We start from the raw sequence: 25,223 nt of genomic DNA on the forward strand, positions 1-25,223 counted from the left end.
TACTTCCTCTGTTCTGGGATTTGCCTATTCTGGACATTTCACATAAATGGAATGATAAAATATGTGGCTTTTGTGACCGGCTTCCTTTTTATTTCTGAATAATATTTTATTGTATGGAGATGCTACATTTTGCTTGTCTATTCATCAGCTGAAAAATTAGGTTATTTCCCCTTTTTGGCTACTATGAACAATGCTGCTATGAATCTGTGAACAGGTTTTTGCATGAACATATGCTTTCAATTTTCTTGAGTATATATACCTAGGAGTAAAATTGCTGGGTCATATGGCAAACTCTATGTCTAACTTTTTAAGGAATTAACAAACTGTTTACCACAGCAGCTGAACTGTTTTACATTCCCACCAGCAACATATGAGGGTTCCAATTTCTCCACATCCTTGCCAATACTCATTATTTTCCTTTTTAAAAAAATTTGTAGATATTGTAGTGGATATAACTGGTATCTCACTGTGGTTTTGATTTGCATTTCTCTAATAACTAATGATGTTGAGCATCTTTCTACGTGTTTACTGGTCATTTTCAAAGCCTTTACCAATTTTTCAATTGGGTTGTCTTTTTCACTATTGAGTTCTAAGAGTTCTTTATATATTCTGGATGCTGGATCCCTATCAGACATATGGTTTGTAAATTTTTTCTTTCATTCTGGGGATTATCTTTTCATTTTCTCGATAGCGTCTTTTGCCATACAAAAGGTATCTTTGTTTTCTGTTTTTGATGACATACAATTTGCCTATTTTTTCTTTGGTTAATTTCTTTGATGGCAAATTTAAGAAACTGTTGCCTAACCAAAAGCCATAAAATTTATACCTATGTTTCCTTCTAAGAGTTTTATAGTTTTAGCTATTACATATAGATCTTTGATCCATTTTGAGTTAATTTTTGTATATGGTATGAGGTAGTGGTCTGAATTTATTCTTTTGCATGTGGATATCCAATTGTTCCAGCACCACTTGTTGAAAACATGATTCTTCCTCCCATTTTATTCTTTTTACCATTTGGAATGTAAATTAGTACAGCCATTATGCAAAACAGTATGGAGGCTTCCCAAACTATTAAAAATAGAACTACTATATGATCCAGCAGTCCCACTACTGTGTATCTATCCAAAGGAAATGAAATCAGTATGTTGAAGAGATATCCACACTCCCATGTTCATTACAGCATTATTTACAATAGCCAAGATATGAAATCAACAGATGAGTACATAAAGAAAATGTGATACATATACACAATAGAATACGATCCAGCCTTAAAAATAAAGGAAATCCTGTCAGTTGTGACAACCTGGAAGAAACTGGAGGACATCATGTTAAGTGAAATAAGTCAGGCACAGAAAAACAAATACTACATGATCTCACGTATATATGGAATTGAAAAAAGTTAAACTCATAGAAGCAGAGAGTAGAATGGTGGTTACCAAGGGCTGGATGGGGGAAAGAGGAAGTACCAAGGAGATGCTGGTCAATGAATACAAAATTTCAACTAGGAGAAATAAGTTCAAGAGATCTATTGTACAACATGGTAACTATAATTAATAATGTATTGTATATTTGAAAATTGCTAACAGGGTAGATTTTAAGTGTTCTCACTATAAAAAAGATAAGTATGTGAAGCAATGCATATGTTTAATAGCTTGAATTAGCCATTCCATAATGTACACATATACCAAAACATCATGTTGTACACCACAAATATATATTTTTAATTTATCAATTAAAATAAAGAAATATTAATTTTTTTAAAAAAAGAAAATCAGTTGACCATAAATGTATATTCGTTTCTGGATTCTCAATTTTATTGAATCAATCTATTATATATACCTTGTCTTTTGTCATTACCACACTGTCCTGATTACTACAGCTTTGAAGTAAGTTTTAAAATATTTTTTCAACAGTATAAGATTTGTCAAATGCTTTTTCTTCATTTATTGAGATGATCATGTGTAATTTTTCTTTCTTTACTAATATGGTTTATTACACTGATTAACTTTCATATGTCGAATCAATCTTGCATTCCTGGGATATTTCCCACATAGTTATGGTATAAAATCCTTTGTATATGCTGCTGGATTTGGATTGATACCATTTTATTGAGGATTTTTTTCTGTCTACATTCACAAATGATATGAGTCTGTAGGTTGCTTTTCATGAGATATGTTTGTCTGGTTTTGGTATCGCGGTAATGTTGGCTTCACAGAATGAGTTAAGTGTTTCCTCCTCTTATTACTAATTTTTTTTAGAGAGTTAATGAGGGGTTTCTTTTAATTCTTCTTTAAACATTCTTAGAAGTCACTAGTGAAGCCATCTGGTCCTGGATTTTTCTTTTTACGGGAAGGTTTTTTTGTTTGTGTGTTTTTGTTTTTTAACTAACTCAATCTCCTTAGTTGTTATAGGGCTATTAAGATTTTCTATTTCTTCTTGATTCAGTTTTCATGGGTTGTTTCTCTAGGAATTCATCCGTTTCATCTAAATTATCTGATTTGTTGCCATATAATTGTGTATATATTCTCTTATCACCTTATTTATTTTGGTAAGGTGAGTAGTAATATTTCCTCTTTCATTCCTGACTTAGTAATTCAAGTGTCCTCTCTTTTTTCTGGGCCAGTCTAGCTAAAGGTTTGTCAATTTTGTTGATCTATTCAAAGAACTAACTTTTGGCTTCATTGGTTTTCTCCAGTGTTCTAATGAGGTCTTTATTTAATGTGCCAAATTTCTGATGCCCACTTTACTTAATTGCTGAAAATTACTGTTAACAATTTAACCAAACACCATTATTGCAACTGTGAAGGGATAGAATATTACAGTTTAAAAAGCAGAAACCCTACTCCATTCATTGCCCTGAGTCCTTAGGCAAAATATTTAACTTTTCTGAGACTCTGTTTCCTCGTGTATGAAATGGAAAGAGTGATATGGGTGTCTGGAGATAATGTGAGAATTAAATGATAAGATTTACAAAGCAGTTCATGACCCAGGACCAGGCATTTAGTAGATACCCAAAGAATGCTACATATTTGCTTGATTATTAAATTACATGATGCCTATACAAACTCCTAATATATAATACACAATGTTAGTGGTCAATCTTTCATTCCCCTCCTTTGCCCACCCTACTCTCATCTTAAAAGCTCAGTATGACCTGGATCTTCCATCGTGTCTCAGTGCTACTTACCAAACAAATAACCATTCCAGGGCAGCAGGTATCATCAAAACCTGGGCCTACAGCATCACCTACCTTTTGTCCTAGTTCTTATGATCAAGTTACTTACAGCACGGGAAGATAAAATGGGCCTCTAAAGAAAATGAGTTTCTCAAGAACATCCCCAAGCCATCATTAGATATTCAATAGACACATGAAGAATAAACAAAAGCACTAGAAAAGGCTGTAAGCTAAGGGCTTGGTAATTAATGTCCTTGGCCTGGCCTGCTCTCTTAGTGGCCAATAAGAGGCCGTGCTGGTAGAGTAAGACACTCAAAAGGTAGTTTAGATATGTTCATTTAGATAGTTGGTCCTCAAACTAGAGAGTGAGATCTGTGTAACATAGCTAAAGAGGGTGTGCTCACGTATATGGGCTATTGGGAATACAATATAACAGGGCAAGGGGGAGAGTAAAAGGTAAGGCAAGATTATCCTGGAATACTAGGAGAATTAAAGAGGCAGGAGCCCATAGGGATATCTTTTTGGCTATAAGACAAAGAGAAGATAGGGAAGGATCCAAACGTGAAGAAATTTACTGGACAGTTTTCTCAGCTAAGACTTTGCTGACAATTGCAAATATTCCTTAATTAATAAATCGTCTAAAAAGTGGCACATAGGCAAGCACTCTGTTCTTCAGAACAGTATGACAGACTATGAGAAAAAGAACAGGGGTTGGAGTAGGAACATAGAAAATGGAACAGAGAAAGGTTTTATTTCTAATACACAGATTAAAGAGGACTGTTCTAAAATCAAAGTAACAAGGAAAAACCCTAAAACCCTAACATTTTCTGTCTGTATTTCAGTCAAGAAAATCTGACACTGAAAACAAAACAAAATAATCATAATCCTGATTTCTTTCATCACAGATCGCATCTAGTATGTTGGAAAGTGCCAAGGTAGACACTAACAAGCCACACGAGGACAAGTCCAATTCTGAGCCAAAGCCTGAGAGGACACTAGTGCTAAATTCTCAGACAAAACCATCACCAACAAAAACTGGCAACAAATAACTCCACTTGCATGCCCAGTTCCTAACTATGGACCTTGAATGCTGATAAGTTCAGAAAAGAAAAATTATTTCTATCAGTTCTTGGAATGTAATTTTGAGGAAAAGAATAAAGTTAGAGTAATAAACAGCTGGAAGGAGGAAATCCAGCATAAAAAACAATAGCAGAAAAGTCTCTTATACACACACACACACAAATAATAATCAGCCTATTTTATATATCAGAACACTTTAACAGAGTATTATCTGTGGAAAACTTGAAAGATAAAGTGCAACACTTTTCAAGGGACAGATACCAACATTGCCTTTAAACTTGTGTTCTGGTAAGTTCATGAATTACATATAACCCTGGCAAAACTTTCCTAACCTATAAGATTATGATTGAAACATTAAAATTCTCCTAATCATTTCATCACCTTCTAAAAAACATTATTCTTTCAGCTTACAGTTTTCTGCTTTAGTTTCTATCATGGGGTTTGTGTTTTCATACAGGAGAAAACTGATGAAGGTGTGAGCATGAGTTTGGATTAAAATTCATACATTTTTAGATACTAAGATAGGAAAATTTAACTGTGATTATGTTTTTAAAAATTTCCTATCTACTTCAGATCAACTTTATTATTGGGATTAGGCTTTTACCTCCTCTCTAAGAACTTTAAACAAGTATGGCAAAACTAGCAGGTAAATAAACAGTGACTTTAATGGAGTCTTAAGTGTGGTCACAGGTTCATGAACTAAAATAGGCGAATGAAAAAAGTAAAATGAAAACATTATCCAAAATTCAGTTTGGCAGTTTCTTAAAAAAATACACATAAATTTGTTATATAACTCAGAAATTCCATTTCTACCCTTTGAAAAGGAAATCTATGTCCATACAAAGATTTGTATATCAGTATTCCGAACAGCATTATTCATAATAGCCAAAAATTGGAATATGATATAACAAATGTCCAGCAACAGATGAACCTGACGAATGGATAAGGAAAATGTGTATAACCATAAAACTGAATAGTATTTGGCAAGAAAAAGGACATGAACTACATGCTATAACATGGATGATCTTCAAAAACTTTATGCTAGGTGAAAGAAGCCAGATGCAAAAGATCACATATTGTATAATTCCATTTATATAAAATGTTGAGAAAAGTAAAATCTATAGAGACAGAAAATAGATTTATGTTGTCTTGCAGCTGGAGGTGGGAAAGGGGAGTGACTGTAAACGGGTACAAGGGATCTTTTTAGAAGGACAGAAATATTCTAAAATTGGATCATAGTGATGCTTGCACCACTCTATAAATATCACTTAACTGTACCCTTAAGATGTGTGAATTTTATGATATGTCCATCAAAACTTGATAGAACTGTTTTTAAAATCCAGCAAGGTGCATGCCATAACATTCACAAATCTTTTGATACATGCGTACATCCATGTGACTACCACTCACATCAAGATAGAAAACACAAAGTTCTCTTGTACCCCTTCCTAATCATTGCTCACACCCTCCTCCACAAGAGTAGTTAATACTACTTTGCTCTCCATCATCTTGATTGTTTTTTTTTCTAATCTGTACTTTTTTCTATAATATACTTAAATTTCAATATAAAAGAAATCAGTACAGTTATGTATCCTTTCATGTCTGGTTTCTTTTACTCAACGTAATACCTGCGAGACTCATCCAAGCTGATGCTGATTATCAGTAGTTTATTCTTTTTTTATTGCTGTGGAGTATTCCACTGTATGAATATACTACAATTTGTTTATAAATTCTCCTGTTAAAGGACATTTAGGTTGTTTCTACTTTGGGGCTATTGTGAATAATGCTGCTATGAACATTATTTGAGATATCCATTGGTGGACATATTAACTCATTTTTCCTAGGTGCATAGCTAGGAGCAGAAATGCTGATTCAAAAGGGAAGCAAACATTTAGCTTAGGTACAAACTGCCATAAAATTTTCCAAATTTTAAACAAATTTAAACTCCTACTAACAATGTCTAAAATTTCCAGCTGTCTCACTTCCTCACCAGCAGTTGTTATTATCAATCTTTTTAATTTTAGCCATTCTGCTGGGTGTGTAGGGGTATACTGGTATGGCTTTAATTTGCATGTTCTTGATTTACAACAAGATTGGGCACATTTTCATATATTTATTGACGTTTGGATATCTTCTTTGGTGAAGCTCCTGTTCAAGATTTTTGTCCATTTTTAAATAGATTGTCTGACTTTTTCTTATTGCTTTATTCTGGATACAAATCTTTTTATCAAATATATGAATTAAAACTATTGGTCCCCAATCTGTGGCTTGCCTTTGCTCTCTCTTAATGGTGTTTTTTAAACTTAATGGTGTCCATAATTTCAATGGAGTATAATTTATCAATACTTTCTTTTCTAGTTAGTGCTTTTTATGTTCTATATAAAAACTCTTACCTATCCCAAAATCATGAAGCTATTCCATGTTTTCTCAAAGCTTTATTGTAGTACCTTTCACATTTGAGTCTTCAGTCATTGGTCAAATGAAGTTTCTAAAATTTATTATTATTTTTTAGAGATAGGGTTCTTGACATTTTGCCCAGGCTGGTCTCAAACTCCTAGGCTCAATCAATCCTCCCACCTCAGCCTCCCAAGTAGTTGGGACTACAGGTGTGTGCCACCATGCTCAACAATCAAATTAACTTGTATATGGAGTCAAGTTCATTTCTTTTCCCATAAAGGTATCCACGTGATTCACCACTGTTTATTGATAAAATGATTGTTCTCATACTCAATTGTGGTGGCATCACAGCCATAAATCAGGTGTCCATATTATACAGTGATCTGTTTCTGGACTCTATTGTGTTCCATTGTTCTATTTTATCCTTGGGAAATGGCACTGTCTTAATTACTAAACCTTTAGAGCAATCTTGAAGTAGAGAATATTTTCATACACAATTTATTTCAGAATTTTGTGAGCTGTTTTTGTAAGAGAGGCAAATGCCAAAAATGAACTATTTCATGTCCTATGTGTCATCATATATGTTCTTTGAAGAAAATAAATTCCTTAACCAGTGGAATGAAAACCTGAATATTTTTCACCATATATGGCCTACAAAAACTACATAATCTCTTACATTAATTGCAGGAACCTGTTCAATTCTAGAATGAAAACAACTTACCTGAGTAAGGTAGATGGTATCTTTAAATGTGCGTAATGGATCTGTGCTTTGGGGGAGTTTGAAATGAAGTCCAGCCTGATAAAGCATTTGTTTGTTACCACCTTCGTGATGTTGTCGATGAAGCGAAAACTTGCTATTGAAAGACCAGTCCTCTGTAGACGAGACCTTTCAAATAAAGAATAAGAATTAGAAATCTGAAAGTTGGCAGTAAAACTACTTTTCTATAAGTTCCTGACAAACCTGGAAAGTATCCTAAACACTAGAAAAGACCTCGAGGTTTGTTCTGTGGCTCCAGTTTCATAAATGTTTTGCCATCCTACTTGTTGCCAGTGAAGGACTAGCCTTGTGGAAAGTGGAATCACAAAACCAGGGTTTGGTACATATATCCTCCCTTCCTCCAACTAAGAAAGTTATATTTTGGTGTTTCTCTTAAGACTCTTGTTTTATCAAAACATATTCCTGGTTTTTGAAACATTCATTATATGTATTTTTAAATATCATTTTATCTACTTAGGTAAACATTTTATCTAGTATTCGTTTGTCAAAACTTAATAGAATGCAATCAACACTGTTAAAACTGTCACAATTCTTAAATAGGAATAAAACACCTATTACACTATAATAGGAATATTATGAGAGTAGATGCTTTAGCACTTACACTGTTCACTTGTTTCTCAGTGATTACTAAATGAAACTGATATACATATGTTTAATTTTTATATAGTTGAAGACACAAACCAAATAATGTTACTTCTCTCCCCTAAAAAATCAATTTTTTATTGTTTAAGCCAGGCCCAAATTATAGGATCTTTATTTTATCCCCTAACTTACAGGATCTTTCTTTTGTCATCAGCTCAAATTAAAAAACAAAGTAAAAAAACTCACATATGTTGGAGTATACCGTCTACAAAAAAAGAGAAGCAATAATTCTGGCTTCTAGGCCTATAATTTAATGCACTGTTAGCATTTAAGAAAGAAGACAATTGCTGGCTACATCTGAAAATATCCAGAGTTTTAATTCAAGTTACACAGACTTTGAAAAAACATACTCTGCCCCTCCACCCAAAAACCTGAAAATTAAAAAAGCTTAATCCCTGTTCATGAAGTATGACTTCTCATTCCCAGTAATCAAGCAACACATGGGCCCACTACCTTAAAAGGAAAAGGTTATTCTTCAGGAACTGATTCATACCCAAATATAAGAAATGTTCACCAGCCATATTAAATTTGGAAGTTTTTCCTAATTATAGATGTTTTTCCAAAATGCCACCACCAGAATTAAATAATGCTAACTACTCCTATTATGTATTTAAAGGAGAGATTCACATTGACGATCATCTCGTACACATTTTAGATGCACATCCTTTATCAATAGTCTTCCTTGGCTTCCTCCTCTTATTTTATTTATGTTTATTATTTTTAATCGACACAATAAGTGTACACATTTATGGGGTACCATGTTATAATTTGATACATGTATACAATGTATAAGGATCAAATCAGGCTAATAAGCAAATTCATCACCTCAAACATTTATCATTTCTTTGTGTTGGGAACACTCAAAATTATCTCTTCTAGCTATTTGAAAATATACAATAAATTATTATTAACTGTAGTTACCCCAAAGTGCTATAGAACACTAGAACTTATTCTTCCCATCTAGCTATACTTTTGTATCAATTAACCAACCTCTATTGTCCCTCCCCGGCAACCCTTCCACCCTCTAGTAATCACTATTCCACTCTACTTCTTTGAGCTGAACTTTTTTAGCTTTCACATTGGAGTGTCCTTCCTCCTTTTCAAAGTCTGAAATATACCTTTGGGCCATGCAGCCTTCTTATTTGTAATAATTTGAATCTATCCCATAATCAGTAAACCTGATCTTTAGTTACGTGGGAGGCTCTCTACCTTCTTATAACTATGGTGTGAAAATCTTTCAAATTTCAGCTATAATAATATTACCAGAAAGAACTGGAAAGGGCCAGGCAAAGTTCTAATTACTTTAAGAATATTAACTTTTTAAAAAAAAAAGAATATTAACTTATTTAGTACTCATAAAAACCCGGCCGGATGCAGTGTTTCACATCTGTAATCCCAGCGCTTTGGGAGGCTGAGGTGGGAGGATTGCTTGAGCCCAGGAGTTCAAGACCAGCCTGGACAACGTAGTGAGACCCCATCTCTACAAAAAGAAAAATAAAAAATTAGCCTGGTGTGGTGGCACATGCCTGTAGTCCCAGCTACTTGGGAGGCTAAAGTGGGATGATTGCTTGAGCCCACGAGTTTGAGGCTGCAGTGAGTTGTGATCACGCCACTGCACTCCAGCCTGGGTGACACAGCTAGACCCTCTCTCAAAACAAAAAACAAAACAAACTCTATGAGTAGGTACTATTATCACCCCATTTTACAGATGTGAAAACCAGGCACAGAAAGGTTAGATAACTTGTTCAGTATCCAAATCTAATGCAGTCTAGCTCCAGTCCCTAGTTCATTAAACCCAGAAGGATCTGAAGAAAATCAAACTGTCATACAAATCATATGGTTAAAATGGTCTATACTAAAGGTAAATAGTTTACATTTCATGGGCTCTCACTGTGTCAGGTAGAGTGCTGAGTGCTTCAATGTATTAGTTAACTTAATCTTTACTCATAAACACACGCACATATGCAGAACTACATGCACACACACACACACACACACACACAAGGTATTTACTACCATTAACCCCAATTTACAGATGAGGAAACTGAAATTCAGAAAGATTAACTAATCTGTCCAAGATGATACAGATAATGAATGGCAGCTGTCATATTCAATCCAGTTCTGTTTATTCCAAAGCCCAAACTTTTAATCACCGTGCAATATTGATAATCACATGTTAAAATTATATTTTATGAAAAATCAATGTATCCCAAATTAAAGAGATATGTTTTAATCAAGTTGTTGAATACATGAAAGAGCTTCTAAATAAAAGAGCCAACATTTTATTTAGTTTTTCTTTTGGTTTATTTTATTTTCCCAATCACCTATTCAAATTCTCAACTAAGCAGTGTAGCTTAAAAAAAAGACGAGTAAATCAAGAGATAACAAATGATTCATAATGAGCAGCACTTATCCTCAACTTTTTCTATTTTAAAATATAGTGTTTTTTATCTCTGAACATCATCAGGCATTTCACAAAAATATGGGATAAAAATAATTCCATTATTTGAAGGAGGCCAGTAGAAATTATTACAGATTTAAGGAAAAGGTTTAGCAATTTCTAACACTAATCTTTCTAAAGCGTGGTGAAAAGAATATCTATCAGCTCTGGAGACAGAGAGTAAGTTTGAACCCAGCTACTTATTGTTGTGAATGGGAAGGAAGGAATGAAGGAAGCAAGAATACTTGCTGAATTATTGCTTGTGTGCCAGGTCCTCACTCTTTTATTAGACAATACTCTACCCACTCCACTTTGCCTGAGGCCCAAAAGGAAATCAAAGCACTGCAGGGTGGGAGATCTATCTGTGACCTCTTGCAGTACTTTGATTTCCCCCTGGGCCTCAAAGTGGAGTGGGTAGATTATTGTCGAATTAAAGAATGAGTACGTGGTACACAGCAATTATTCAGTAAATATTCTTGCTTCCTTCATTCCTTCCTTCCCATTCTCAACACTTGTTCCTACCTGCGTCAGGATACTGAACTTCATCCTCCTTCACTCTGAAACAACAGTATTCCCAAAAGATTAGCCCCACAATTTGGGAGCAATTAAAAAAGGGGGTATGGAATTTCACAATGTATATATGTTTCAAAACATCACATAGTACACAATAAGTATATACAATTTTTCGTTAATTAATTTTTTAATTTTAAAAAACCAAAGGTAGAGCTAAGGTTATGACATCATTAAAGTTAAAAGTACAATATAACTTCAATGTATATAAGCAAATTATAGTTGTGTTCAGGTAGTGAAATTGAAAAAGATTTTGAAATTGTCTTAAAAGACTTTTTTTTGGTTACTTTACACAACTGATGCAGGGGGAGCAAAATCACATAATCATTTCAATAGATGAAGAAAAAGCACTTGAAAAATGCAACATTCTTTCATGATATAAGCACTCAGCTAACTAGAAATAAAAGGGACCTTCCTTGACCTTATAAAGGAGATCTACTAAAAACCTATTGTCAATATAACACTAAATGGTAAAACATTGAAATGTACTCCCTAAGAAAAAGAACAACTCAAGGATATCTCGTCTTCCCACTCATTTTCTACATTGTATGAAAAGTTCTAGCTAGGGAAATTAAGAAAATGAAATAAAAGGCTTCCAGATTGGAAAGGAAGAAGTAATATTATTAATATCTCTATTTATAGATGACATGATCTTATATATAGAAAATGCTAAAGAATATCCTCCAAAATATTATTAGAGTTAATAAATGAGATCAGCCACTTTGTAGGATTCAAGCGCAATATACAAAAATCATCTGTATTTTTATACGTTAGCAATGAACAACCTAAAAATGAAATTAAGAAAATAATTTATTTACAGTAGCGTCAGGAAGAATAAAACACTTAGGAAAAAGTAAACCAAAGAAGCGTAAAACTGGTACACTGAAAACTACAGTGTTGAAAGAAATTAAAGAAGACATCCCATGTTGATGCCTCAGAAGATTTAATATTACTAGATGGCAATACTCACAAACTGATCAACAGATTCAACATAATCTCTATCAAAATCCCAGCGAGCTTTTCTGCAGAAATTGGCAAATAGATCCCAAGACTCATTTGGAAATGCAAGCCACCCAGGATAGTAAAAAGAAATCTTGAAAAAAAGAACAAAATTGGTGGACTCACACTGCCTAATGTCAAAACTTACTACAAAGCTATAGTAATCAAGACAGTGCATAGTGACATGAAATATGCCACTGGAACAGAATTGAGAATTCAGAAATAAACCCTAACTTTTATGGTCAATTGATTTTCAGGGCCAAAAGAATTTAATGGGGGAAAGAATAGTGTTTTTAATACATGCTATTGGAACAACTGGCTATACACATGCAGAAGAATGAACCTGAACTCCTACCTTCTACCACACATAAAAAATAACCCAAAATGATCATAGACTTGAATGCAAGAGCTAAAACTATAAAATTCTTAGGAGACAACACAGAAATAAACCTTTGCCATTTGGGGTGAGGCAACGATTTCTCAGATGCAACACCAAAAAGAACAGATTGGTAAGTAAAACATCATCAAAATTTAAATTTTTTGTGCTGTAAGTGATACCATCAAAGTGAATAAGGTGACAGCCCACAGACTGGGAGAAAATATTTGCAAATCATATACCTGATAAAATCTTATAGCCAGAATATATTTTTTTAATTTTCATAATTCAATAAAATAAAGACAAATAATTTTAAAATGATCAGGCCATGCATAGTGGCTCACACCTGTAAGCCCAGCACTTTGGGAGCCCGAGGTAGGCAGATCACTTGAGCTCAGGAGTTCCAGACCAGCCTGGATGATTTGGTGAAACTCCGTCTCTATAAAAAATACAAAAATTAGCTGGGTGTGGTGGCACACACTTGTAGTCCCAGCTTCTTGGGGATGCTGAGGCAGGAGGACTGCTTCAGCCTGAGAGGTCAAATCTGCAGTGAGCCCTGACCACTCCACTGCACACCACCCTGGGCAACAAAGCAAGACCCTGTCTCTATTTAAAAAACAAAATGGCTAAAGGATTTGAATAGACATTTCTCAAAGGAAGACATACAAATGGCCAGTAAGCACGTGAAAAAAAATGCTCAACATGATTAGCCATCAAGGATATGCAAATTTCCTGTAAATGTAAATTCCCAGGGAAATGTGAAGAAAAAAAGAAAATAACAAGTGTTGGCAAGGATGTAGAAAAATTGGAACCCTAATCCCTTGCTGGTAGAAATGCAAAATGGTGCAATCGCTACAGAAAACAATTTGACAGTTCCTTAGAATGTTAAAGATAGAGCTACCATATGACCCAGCAATTCCACTCCTAGATATATATATTCAGTAGAATTGAAAACATATATTCACACAAAACATGTACACAAATGTTCCCAGCAGCATTATTCATAATAGCCAAACAGAGGAAACAACACAAATGTCCATCAACTGATAAACAGATAAACAAAACGTAGTGTATATCCATGCAACAAAATGTTATTCAGCAATTAAAAAAAAGGAACATACTAATACATGGTCAACATGGATGAACCCTGAAAAACACAGTCAAAGAATCAGTCTCAAAAGACCACACATTATATTATTCCAATTATATGAAATATGAAGAATAAGGAAAACTATAGACACAGAAAGTAGATTCGTAGTGCCTAAGACTGGGGAGGAGGGATAGGGAAAAATAGGGAGTGGTTGCTAATGGGTTCAGGGTTTCTTTTGAGTGATAAAAATGTTCTAAAATTAAATTGTGGTGCTGGCTGCACATCTCTGTGAATATATTGAAGACTATTAAATTGTACACATTAAATGGGTGCATTGTATGGCAAGTGAATTATATCTCAATAAAGCTATTTTAAGAAGAACACACACAATGCTGAAACTGAATCTTTAGGAACAGAAAGAGTGAAAATCCATACAGAAAATAAAACACACCAACATGATGAAAAACAGGGAGAGAGAGGAGTGGGGGGGGGGGTGGTGCGGGCGGTGGGAATGGAATAGGAGGAGAAAGAGAAGAGAAAAGGTAAGATGACAACATTAGACTGAGGTTTATTTATCACATTTACCCTCTTCCTGTAGTGAAATATCCAGCTCTGAATATCTATAAATGGTAAAACAGTTGCAGAATATGATTTATAAGCAAGAGTTATTGTAGCAAGTAAGAGTTATTTCCGTGTGTGATAATAAGTCAGGCTTAAGCAACCACTGGGTCCCATTCAGTGCTTTCAGTGCTCCTGAAGGAACACAGTAAAAGCAATATAGAAAAGTAATCCCCAAAGGTTTAAAAAAATTATTTTCCTCCATCTTCTTCTCAAACTTTCATTTAAATAAGACGTAGGTTTCATATGATTTTCTGAACCAGTGATCAGAATAAACACATGCCCACAGTCTATCATTCTGAAACATTAGAAAATCAAACGATGACTTACCTTTTCCAATGTACTGAAGGACGGCCAGGACTGATATCCATATTCAGATGCAAATCGAGCTTTTGGGAAAACTTTCCAGTTCCAGCAATCACTGATATAGTCATAAAAATGTACATCACCAAAATAATTGCTATTAGGGTTTTGAGAGACCCAGCCTTCTGCAACAGTTTCAGCCCCATTTGTAGGACTGGACGTAATAAAAGGACGACTCTTGTCTCCCTGAGTTCAGAAATAAAATGAATTCAAGGATAATATATTCATCCTGTAAAGTATGTATCATTTACTTCTTTAAAAATACTAACAAGTCCCTGAAATGCCAAGTAGCTGATAGAAAATTAATAGGACCACTTACCTTCTTCCCTATTCAACAACCACCAGCACCTCTCTGCTCTTCGCCAATCCTTTATATCTTTTCATAAGTAACACTTAGCTCATCCCTCACAGCAGCTGTTCTTAATCTTTTCAATCATGTTTTGCCTCCACTCTCATCCATCATGGGTGGTGTACAGTCTAGTCCAGAGTTTCTGAACTTTGACACTATTGACATTTTGAGCTGGATACGTTTTTGTTGGGGTTGGCTGGGGGTGGGGGTGTCTTATGCATTGTAGGATATTTAGTAGCATCCCTGGCCTCTACCAAACAGATGTCAGTACCCCTCCCCCAACCTTGAAAAATGTCTGCAGGCACTGCCAAATGTTCCATGGGGGCAAAACCACCATCACTTGAGAACCACAGGTCTAACAGGTAAGAACAGAAGCTACTGAGTCAGATGGACCCAAACGTGACTTTAAATCTCAAATCTGAACCTTATTATTTGTGGACAGGTCTAAGCCTTGGTAGATTTATCTGTAAAATGAGGATAATAACAGTACCTCCTTTAGAGGTATTATAAATAGTAAATAACTCTCATGTGAAAGTAATGGCTAGGTGTCCACCAATTCATGTTCTCGTTTCTGTAATATAGAGCCATCCCTAGGAAGTGGCTTCCTAGCCCATATGGGGCCATGTGCCTCATTCTCATCCTCTTCCCCCATTTGCAGCTGAGGGTGCAAGAGATGGTGCAGCTGGAATAAGGTGTCTATATCTCTGAAAGAGGAGCTGCCAGCAGCCCTTTCATAGTGTCAGTGAGGAAAAAATACACTTTTATTATGTAAACCACTGAAATACTGTGGCTTACCTGTTACAACATCTAGCATGTAAGTACTTAACAGGGTGCCTAGCACACTGTGAGAACTCAAAATATAGTTATTATCATCTCAGTAGATGAGACTACTTCCTATTTCACTGAGAAGATTCATTCATTTAGCAAGTATTCGTCAAGTCTATTGTGTCTCTGGCATTTTTCCACGCTGCAGAGGGAGGGAGAGAGACAGAGAAAGAAAGAGAGAGAAAGAGAGAGAATCTACGACTCTGTCAAGTACTTATACAACAAATCTCTTTTGAGTATTTCCTATGGGCCAGGCATGCAGTTCTTTCTATGTGCTGGAGGTTCAGCAGACAGCCATGGTGACCGTCTTGGAAGAGTAGATGGCAATTTAGTGCTGAAACCAGATACTGAACAAGTAATTATAAGTATGATGAATATTTTGAAGGAAAAGCGCAAGGCTCTTTGGGAATGTAAAACATATTACAGAAGGCCAGTAAGGCTTCCCTGAGAGATAGACTTTCAGAAAATAATTTTCTCAACTTTTCACCATTAGGTTTCACTTTTTCGTGGTATATCCATTCATATTTCATTTCTTGTTTCTATTCCAGTATTAAGAAAAAAAAAATCCTTAACCCTTTCCTTTGCCAGACTCTGTGTTCTGGTCATCTTTCTAGTTTGCTTTGGTACTATAGCCAACAAACTCTCTTCCACTCCATTTTTTTCTTAATCTCCCTCTGCTGCCCTTTTCCCTTAGCTTCCTTAGGATTCCCTTTATCCTAATAAAAAGCCCCTTTGATCCCTTGCAGTCCATCAGATTTCTTTACCATCCTCTCATTCCTAAACCCCTGACATTCATTTCCTGATCATTTCACTCCACTGAAATGTTTTTCAAAAATTACCCATGAACTTCTACTTACTAAATAAAGCAGTTCTTTCTGTCCCCACTTATTCCCTCTCAGGTGTGCAATAAATGACCCTATTTACCACCTATTATTTCTGAAGCTCTCTCCACTCCTGGCTGTTTGTTCACAATTCTTCCACATTCCAGTTTCCCCCAACCTTCCTGATTCTTCCTTCTCCAGCTACCCTCTCCATCCCCAGATGGACACTCTACCTCTCTCTCAGGCTTCTCCTTGTTCTACACCCTGTCCCAAGGCTTCCCGTCACATGGATGTTCTGATTACTCCTAGCCACACCTGCACACTTGACCTCACGTTCACCACCACACATTGCTGATAACCAGCTCCACATTTCCACCTGTGTTGTCTTGCCAACATCGCAAATCCAACCTTTTAAAGCAGAATTCTTTATTTACTAATTCCAAACTTCTCTGACTATGCTCCCTTTCTTGCTGAACGGTACCCAGATTGGAGTCATCTTCAATTTCTCCCTCTCTTACCTCCCACATTCAGTCACTCTGAGTAGTAGCAACTCTACATTCAGATATTTTTTTCCATCACCGAATTTCCAATCCCACACCACTGGACTCCACTACCTATGACCTCCATGACCTTGGGGACTTAATGACTCTAAAATAAATATATCACCTACACTCCAGGTAACTTCTAAAAATTAAGTAAATAAATTATACAAAGCACTTATATAATTAACTTTTTAAAAATTTGTTTTTTAAAATTTAAAAAAAATTGTTAAAAGACAGAATGTTGCCCAGGCTGGAGTGCAGTGGCATGATCATAGCTCACTGCAGCCTCGACCTTCTGGGCTCAAAATAAGCCTCCCGCCTCAGCTTCCCAAGTAGCTAGGACTACAGGCACATGCCACTATGCCCAAAGAATTTTTAAAATTTTTTTGGAGACAGGGTCTGGCTACATCACCCAGGCTGGTCTCAAACTCCTGGCCTCAAATGTTCCCCCTGCCTCAGCTCCCAAGTCACTGGGATTACAGGTGCAAGCCACCACATCCAGCTTTAATTTAATATATTAATATGTAATAATATTAATATAATAATTATAATTAATATATTGATGCCTGGCATCTCAGTAACTTGGAGTTCTTAGTTGTTATAACTGGTTTCCTTGTCTAGAACCTCTCACCTCCCTAATCTTTGCTAGTAATCTTCCATAAACATGGACCAGATAAAGTTCCTCCTCTCCCCCAAAATGTCCACTAGCTTCCCACCATCTACTGAATAAGCTCAACTCCATAATATGATTTAAAGGCCCTCTATGATCTGCTTCCAGTCTTTACTACCTTCCATTCTCCCACAGTAATCCAGGAGTCCCTTGCTCTTAGGCACCAGGCACTGCTTGCTGCTCATTATACATACCACCTACTTTCACATCTTTTTACCTTTATTTACATTGTTTTCATGACCTAAAGTACTGCTAGACAACGCTTTGCCTCAAAATTCTCCACCTGTAAGGTTTCCCTTGAACGTAACCTTTTACTTGAAAGCCTTTTTAGATTCTTTCAGTTAAAATTAATGGTTCTGCCACATAGTTCCCAGCATTTTGAAGCTACATTTTTTATAGCACTTTTTTAACTGCCCAAGGTCTGATAATTTTTCCCATGTTTCCCTTTGACAGCAGACTGTAAGCTCCACAAAGATAAGAGTGTCCCCCACAGCATCGGGAATGAGGCTTTGCTCTTGGCAATAGGTACTCAGTAGATGTTGGGTGAATTTAAAAATATTTAAAAGTATGATGAAATTATAGGTGATACTAAATGTTTAAAAATATTTTTGCTACAATGGCTTTGAAGAACATTGAAGAAGAAGGCCAGTCAATTGGCCTTGATTGATCAAGCTTGACAGATTTCCCTTCATTCCTTGAGATTCTTGAGAAATTTGGCATGCTGAGCCATGCAGTAAAATTACAAACAAGTCTCTACCTAAAAATATCTAGCTTTGACGATGCATTATAATTTCCTTCCACTTATAAATCCTTTATTCTTGAGGTGTGGTTATTTGTTGCAAATCTCACAGATGACATCTTTCTAAGCCATGACCTTAAACCCTTAGTTGGACCAGGAAATACCATAAGGTGATCCAAGAGAATGGCCATAAAAAGAAAGCATGTGCAGCAGGAAACCAATCATTACAGCCAATTTGTAGATGAATCAATTTATGGTACTTTCCCTTTTTATGATGCCTAATACTTTGATGGAAACTAAAAGCAGTAGTGGTTATGTAGCTTTTAATACTATTCATCTTTGAAAAAATTTACAAACATCAGTTATTGCCCATGGCTCGTTTTAAGATAAATAAGTCCCTAAAAAGAAAGGCATATCTCCATTTCAGAGGTGAAAAAGAAATGGCACAAAGAAGCTAATTTTTTAAAGCTTAAGAATGTGGTGTTAAAATTAATGATCAAAATGTGTAAGTATCTGAAGATCTACCTTGTTGAACAAAACCAACAAGGATGATGATGATGATGACGATGGCTAGTTTTAATTAAAAGGTTACTGTGGGCCAGGCGTGGTGGCTCACACCTGTAATCCCAGCACTTTCGGAGGCCGAGGTGGGTGGAGCAGGAGGTCAGGAGATTGAGACCATTCTGGCCAACATGCTGAAACCCTGTCTCTATGAAAAATACAAAAATTAGCTGGGTGTGGTGGTGCATGCCCGTAATCCCAGCTACTCGGGAGGCTGAGGCTACTCGGGAGAATTGCTTGAACCCGGGAGGCAGAGCTTGCAGTGAGCCAAGACCGCACCACTGCACTCCAGCCTGGTGACAGATGAGACAGATGAGACTCCATCTCAAAAAAAAAAAAAAAAGTTACTGTGAACCACCAACTTTCAGTAATTCTCCACAACGATGACACACAAAGGGAAAGAGGAGAGGCACCTGATATTCTCTAGGCCTTTTAGAAAATATGGAGTTGTTCCTTTGGCCATATACATGTGAATCTACAAGAAAGGTGATGTAGACATCAGGGAAATGCATCTGGTTCAAAAAGGAATGCCCCACAAACGTTAACGTGGGAAAACCAGAGAAGACTACTGTGCTACCCAGCATGCTGTTGGCACTGTTGTAAACAAACAAGTGCAAGATTGTTGCCAAGATAATTAACGTGTTGAGCATATTAAGCACTCTAGAAGCCAAGATAGCTCCCCAAAACTCAAGAAGGAAACAAAGGAAAAGAAAAAGAAGGAAGCCAAAGAGAAAGGAGCCTGAGTTCAATGGAAGCACAGCTGGCTCCACCCAGAGAAGTGCACTGTGAGAACCAATGGAACAGAGCCTGGGCTTCTAGAACCTGTTCCCTACGAATGCATGGCATAACAGGTGTTTAAAAAATAAAAGAGCTCTGGACTGTAAAAATATTTCTTTTCATTAAGCAGAAATGTGTTGTCCCCTCCCCCAAAGAAATATTTTAACTTTAAAAAAAAAAAGTTACTATATGTCAGACTGAGTCATGTGCCTTCCATCCATTATCTCACTTAGTCCACATAACAACTCTTAAAAGTTAGCTCCTATTTTTAACCTAATTTTATAGATGGGAAAAGGAGGATTAAGTAACTCACCCAAGATTACATAGACAGGAAGTGGCCCAGCCAGGATTGCAAAGCCTGCGTACTTAACCACTATGCTATAAAATGAAAACCCTCAGAAACTATAAATCCATCGAACATGAAAAACATAATATCAATATTGTGAATAAAAAGATTATAAAATAAGTGTTCTGTAAATATTTTTTAAAATTTGTATCATCACATTTTGTGAATAGAAAAATTCTTCATGACACATGTCTTAGTGTATCAGGTAAACTATAAATTTGAACCCATGTTTTTCATGAATTCTCAATGAAGTTTCTTCTATAAATGGAATAGTGCCATAAACTGGGCATGTTTAGGTGCTAATATCACATACTATTTTAAAAAATAGACGCCTTTTCAAATTGCTTCTGGATATACCCAGATATTTAAAACATCTATTTACAGACACAAAAGTGTAGAGACAACCAGATTATTAAATCACATGTTAAACAAAGTTTTTCAAAAGTTAAAACTTTTGAAGGCATTACTGAAAAAAATGCTGCTTTTTCTCACAAAAAGGCCAATTTATATTAACATATGTCTGTATAATATGCCAATTAGACAAACAGTGGTGCAAAGAGAACCACTATAGAGCAAGGGCCATACAGCGGGGTTGGAGACCAGCTCTCTCATCTCTCTTTGTCCCTTAAATCACATAACAGGATATTCATATGTGATATATACCAAATTCTACTTTAACATATACGATTACAGAATTTTAGAAGTGGCATATCAATAATCATCGAATCTAGAGATTCTAAACTTTTGGGGATCCACGGATGGACTCCAAGGAGCATGTGACAACCTAGCATTGTAAGCACTGCATTGGTGTATGTGTGGAGAGCTGCACAGAGAAGTTAATCCTCCAAAAAGTCCACAGCCCATGAATCCTTTCATCTGCTGCTGCACTACAGTGGGATACTCTGTATTCAAACGATACTGTTGAAGACAGCCCTAAAAAGGGGCATAAAACATACTATACCAGTATTCAAACTTATCCACTTTAAACATACATTCTTTTTTTTTTTTTTTGAGACGGAGTCTCGCCCTGTCGCCCAGGCTGCAGTGCAGTGGCGCGATCTCGGCTCACTGCAAGCTCTGCCTTCCGGGTTCATGCCATTCTCCTGCCTCAGCCTCCCGAGTAGCTGGGACTACAGGCGCCCGCCACCGCGCCCAGCTAATTTTTTTTGTATTTTCAGTAGAGACGGGGTTTCACCGTGGTCTCGATCTCCTGACCTCGTGATCCGCCCGCCTCGGCCTCCCAAAGTGCTGGGATTAAAAGCGTGAGCCACCACGCCCAGCCCTAAAGATACATTCTTAAATTCTACTGCATTAAAAATCATTACTTACTGCCAGTACGAGCTCTCTGATGTTTTTCACATAGAGTGTCACATAGTCCTTGATGTAGATTGGCCGGTCAGTGAAACTGATATGATACCAATTCATCATCAGCGCCTCCTCATTTTCATTATTGCCACTCCATATGATGATAGAAGGATGAGATTTCAGTCTCTTGATCTGAAAATTAAGAAAACATAAAATGATTTTCAAAGAGTTAACATAAAAAACTCAGAGCTATAATTACTCATAAAATTAGAGCCCTTGCATTTCTGCACATAAATTCGTATGTGCCAAAAACCTAATTTGAAAATGGCTAGTCATGTTAGCTGCAGGAATACATTTTAAGAAATCTCTGAGATTCTTTTTAACCAGATTTTATAAACACTGATACATAGGGTTTCTCTTCTCTGCTATATAAAAACTGAAGATAATATAATCTCTTTTTTAGAAAGAGAAAGAAAAGGGGAATGAATAAACTCTTCACTCTGTGGATTGCCACAAAGAAAACTTTCAGGAAATACAAAAGGCAGGAGACATTATATTTTGGGGATTGGTTCTTTAGAGCAAATTGGACAAATTGGAGTTTTGTGTGAAGAAATAAATGAGGCAAAGCAAACACTACCACTGAAAGAAGGACGGAGGTTCCTATGCAGTCCTCAATCCTGAGGATCAGAAGTCCTGAGATCAGAAAACCAGAAGGGGAACTAGAGAAGGTTTTACAAAGCAAGTGAGTACTAGAGGTATGCTGGCAGTTAAAGACAAATATGGAATACTCTAAAGGAAAACAGATTAGGGCAATCAGGGTGATGTCTCCTGAAATAACTATCAATGTCATGTCCTGAGAAATCAACTAACATTAAGTTACTGAATGTACCTAAATATAAAAGGGAAAATTAGAGAATCTACCTGAAAACCGTGCCACATGAGGCCTGCATAAACTGAGCTCATCTGGGCTGGCCCTACATAAAGACAAAAGGATCCACTTGTGTTATGTTTGCACTGGACAGACTCAGACATGTCCCTTCTTCTAATACACTAGGACATGTGCCCCAGTAGAGAGCAATTAAATTCCTCTGAGAATGGCAGAGTGAGTCAATGGTCAAGAAAAATTCTTTTGGAACATGTTCTGGCAACGTTACCTCATTGATATTTATAGGTTCACTTTCGCTGTGATGCATGATTACACTGATTGCCCCCCACTGATGCTCTCAATGTGTTCTCCATTCAAGAAGCTCAGAAACTCACATAGATGAAATAGAGATGCACTGAAGGTATATTAAAGAGATATATTTCATTTTTTAAAAAATTAAGTCTTGTGTTTTTCTCAGCTAGCCATATAAACACTATTTCCTTTTTTTGTCTTTGTACATGCCCAAGAAAGGGACAGCTGCTACCAACTGTGACTGACATATTTATGCCACTGATGAAAATACAAATATAAATCCTGAAGTGGCAAAAAGCTTCAGTAGCACCATGTTACACACAACCCTCAAGCTGACTTAGAGTTTTAAGGTAAGCTTTACTTTAAAATTTTAACAAACTTTGCATGTAATGGCTCTCCTTATCTTTAATAATGCATCAAAGAACTGAAGATACATAAATGTTAGATTTTAATTATTTATATGAAAGAAAACTAAAAATAAAACTGAAATGCTTGCAACCTGTGTAACTATAATTAATATGTTTAAAGTTATTCATTCATCCATTCATCTATCCACTTTGTGAATAATCCACAGAGTGGGGACGCAGAGGGGAATGAGTCCTAGGCCTCAGGGAGATGACAATCTTGCAGAGGCGACAAATCCTTGAACAAGTAATTCAAAGTGTGATGTGTGTCTCAAAAGGCAAAAGGTTTTTCCCATGCTTAAGGTAAGAGGGGCCAAAGGAGAACAAAGGAGGTGGCTCACAAGGGCAGTGGATGGGGAAGATGTTCCAGGACATAGACAGCAAGACGGAGATGGTGCCTGAACAGGTGCAGAGACCAGCTGGCCGGAGTCCCGCATAAGAGGATCTTATACCTTACCCAGACGTCAAGAAGCCACCTCAGGGGAAGCGTTGGCTAGGGAAGGAGTTCAATTGCACTTTTTAAACCTTTTATTTTAAAATGAAACACAGTTACAGAAAACAAATTATGACACGGTTAATTATCATAAGGCAATCACCCTTGTAGCCACCACCCAGTGCAGCCAGGCCGGAAGCCATCCATGTGCCTCTTCCTAATCACAGCCCCTTCCTCCTTCCAAAAGTAACCACTATCTAGAGTATCATAGTGTAATAGAAATCGCTTCCTTGCATTTCTGTATGGTTTTTCACAAAATATACTTCTGCAGACACTATAATATGAACTCTAGATTTTAACACACTTGATGGATTCAATTCATTGACATCCTTATCTTTATTGAATCTCAAATTGTCCCCCTTTTGGTTGCTCAGAGTCTCTCAAAATCCTTTTGACATAACTTCGATAGCTTCCTTGTTATCTGCATGTTGAGATATTCCAGGATCAGGGTTCTGAGCAGGAATGTGGTATGACTTAAAATGTGTCAGTGGAAGATGACTTTGGCAGCTCTGTTGAGTATGCACATATTGAAAGAGACCAGTGCTAGGGAGTCCAATCAGAAAACAAATGCAATGATTGAGGAGAGGGAAAAATAGGATTTGAATTAGAGTAGTAAGCACCGGGGTGAGAAAGTAAATACAAATACTAGTAACATTGATACCAAAAAATTGTCTCAAAACCAGATGGATGTGGGAGGTGAGAAAGAAGAAAGTATCAATGACTTTCATATTTCCTGCTAAAAAGAAAAATCTTGAAAGAGTGCATTGGGGAAAAGATAATAGATGTACTTTGAAGACATGCTGAGTTAGTGTGACAGCTGCTATTATTTGTTATTTCTTTTCAACTGCATGCCTTACACGTATTATCCTATTTAATCTTTGAAACAGTTTCATGAGGAGTGACATCATACCAGAGTTATAGATACAGAAATTGAGGCTCAAGAGGTAAAGTGACCTCCCTAAGGTTGCAGACTCACCATTCAAGAAGAAATATCAAAATATTTGTTCTTTGTATATCAACATTGCAAAAAATCTGGCAGACAGTTGGACATGAGAAATTGAAATCAGAGTCAATAATTATCCACATTGTAGCTTTACCTGAGGTTACCGAGAAAATGGATTTGTTTCCTCCTTTAACATGTTGCAGAGCACTATAAAAACTCAATATGTCTCCACAGTCTTGCAAACTCTTTACAAGGTAGGGGTGATCTCCTGGTGCAGTGATCATTTCTAATGGATGCTAATGAATCAGTCCAATGTTTCAGTAGTATTTTACTAGCATATGATACACTCACAGGTTGGTTTCTAAACTGTATTTTGGGAGTACATCATGATTCAGAATTTTCATGTATTGACAAGCATCCCACTCTGATTCTACACGGAAACCCATGCCATGCACTTAATATTTAGGGGAGAGGAAATATAATGCAATCTGTGTTTCAAAGCATGATCATCCCCTAAACAGACCTTGCTGCGAAAATAAGTATATTCAGCACACAGCTCATAAACCTCAGCTCTGTGGCTAAAATTATCAGTTGATAATATTATATTAACACCATTGCCAGTTGCGAAAAGAAGATATCCAGGATCATTTTATACATTTCCTGTGCCAGACCTGGAGTCAGCCATTTCTCTAAGAAGCTTTTCTCTTAACAGGAAAGATTACTTCAATATAAGAATACTCAAC

The 25,223-nt window shown here is 36.3% G+C and overlaps 1 protein-coding gene across 2 annotated transcripts in view; it reads right to left on the bottom strand.

Annotated features, from left to right (window-relative positions):
• MANBA (mannosidase beta) overlaps positions 1–25,223 on the bottom strand; it is a 129,354-nt gene that overhangs the window by 11,670 nt on the left and 92,461 nt on the right. For both annotated transcript variants that reach the window (XM_004040205.4, XM_055385419.2), the window contains exons 11-13: positions 21,488–21,655; positions 14,496–14,714; positions 7,374–7,538 (exon numbers count right to left, since the gene is read on the bottom strand). In XM_004040205.4, coding sequence (XP_004040253.3) covers positions 7,374–7,538; positions 14,496–14,714; positions 21,488–21,655 — 552 coding nt within the window. The remainder of the gene's footprint in view (positions 1–7,373; positions 7,539–14,495; positions 14,715–21,487; positions 21,656–25,223) is intronic.

The sequence above is a fragment of the Gorilla gorilla genome, chromosome 3 (assembly GCF_029281585.2).
Source record: "Gorilla gorilla gorilla isolate KB3781 chromosome 3, NHGRI_mGorGor1-v2.1_pri, whole genome shotgun sequence".
NCBI lineage: Eukaryota > Metazoa > Chordata > Mammalia > Primates > Hominidae > Gorilla > Gorilla gorilla.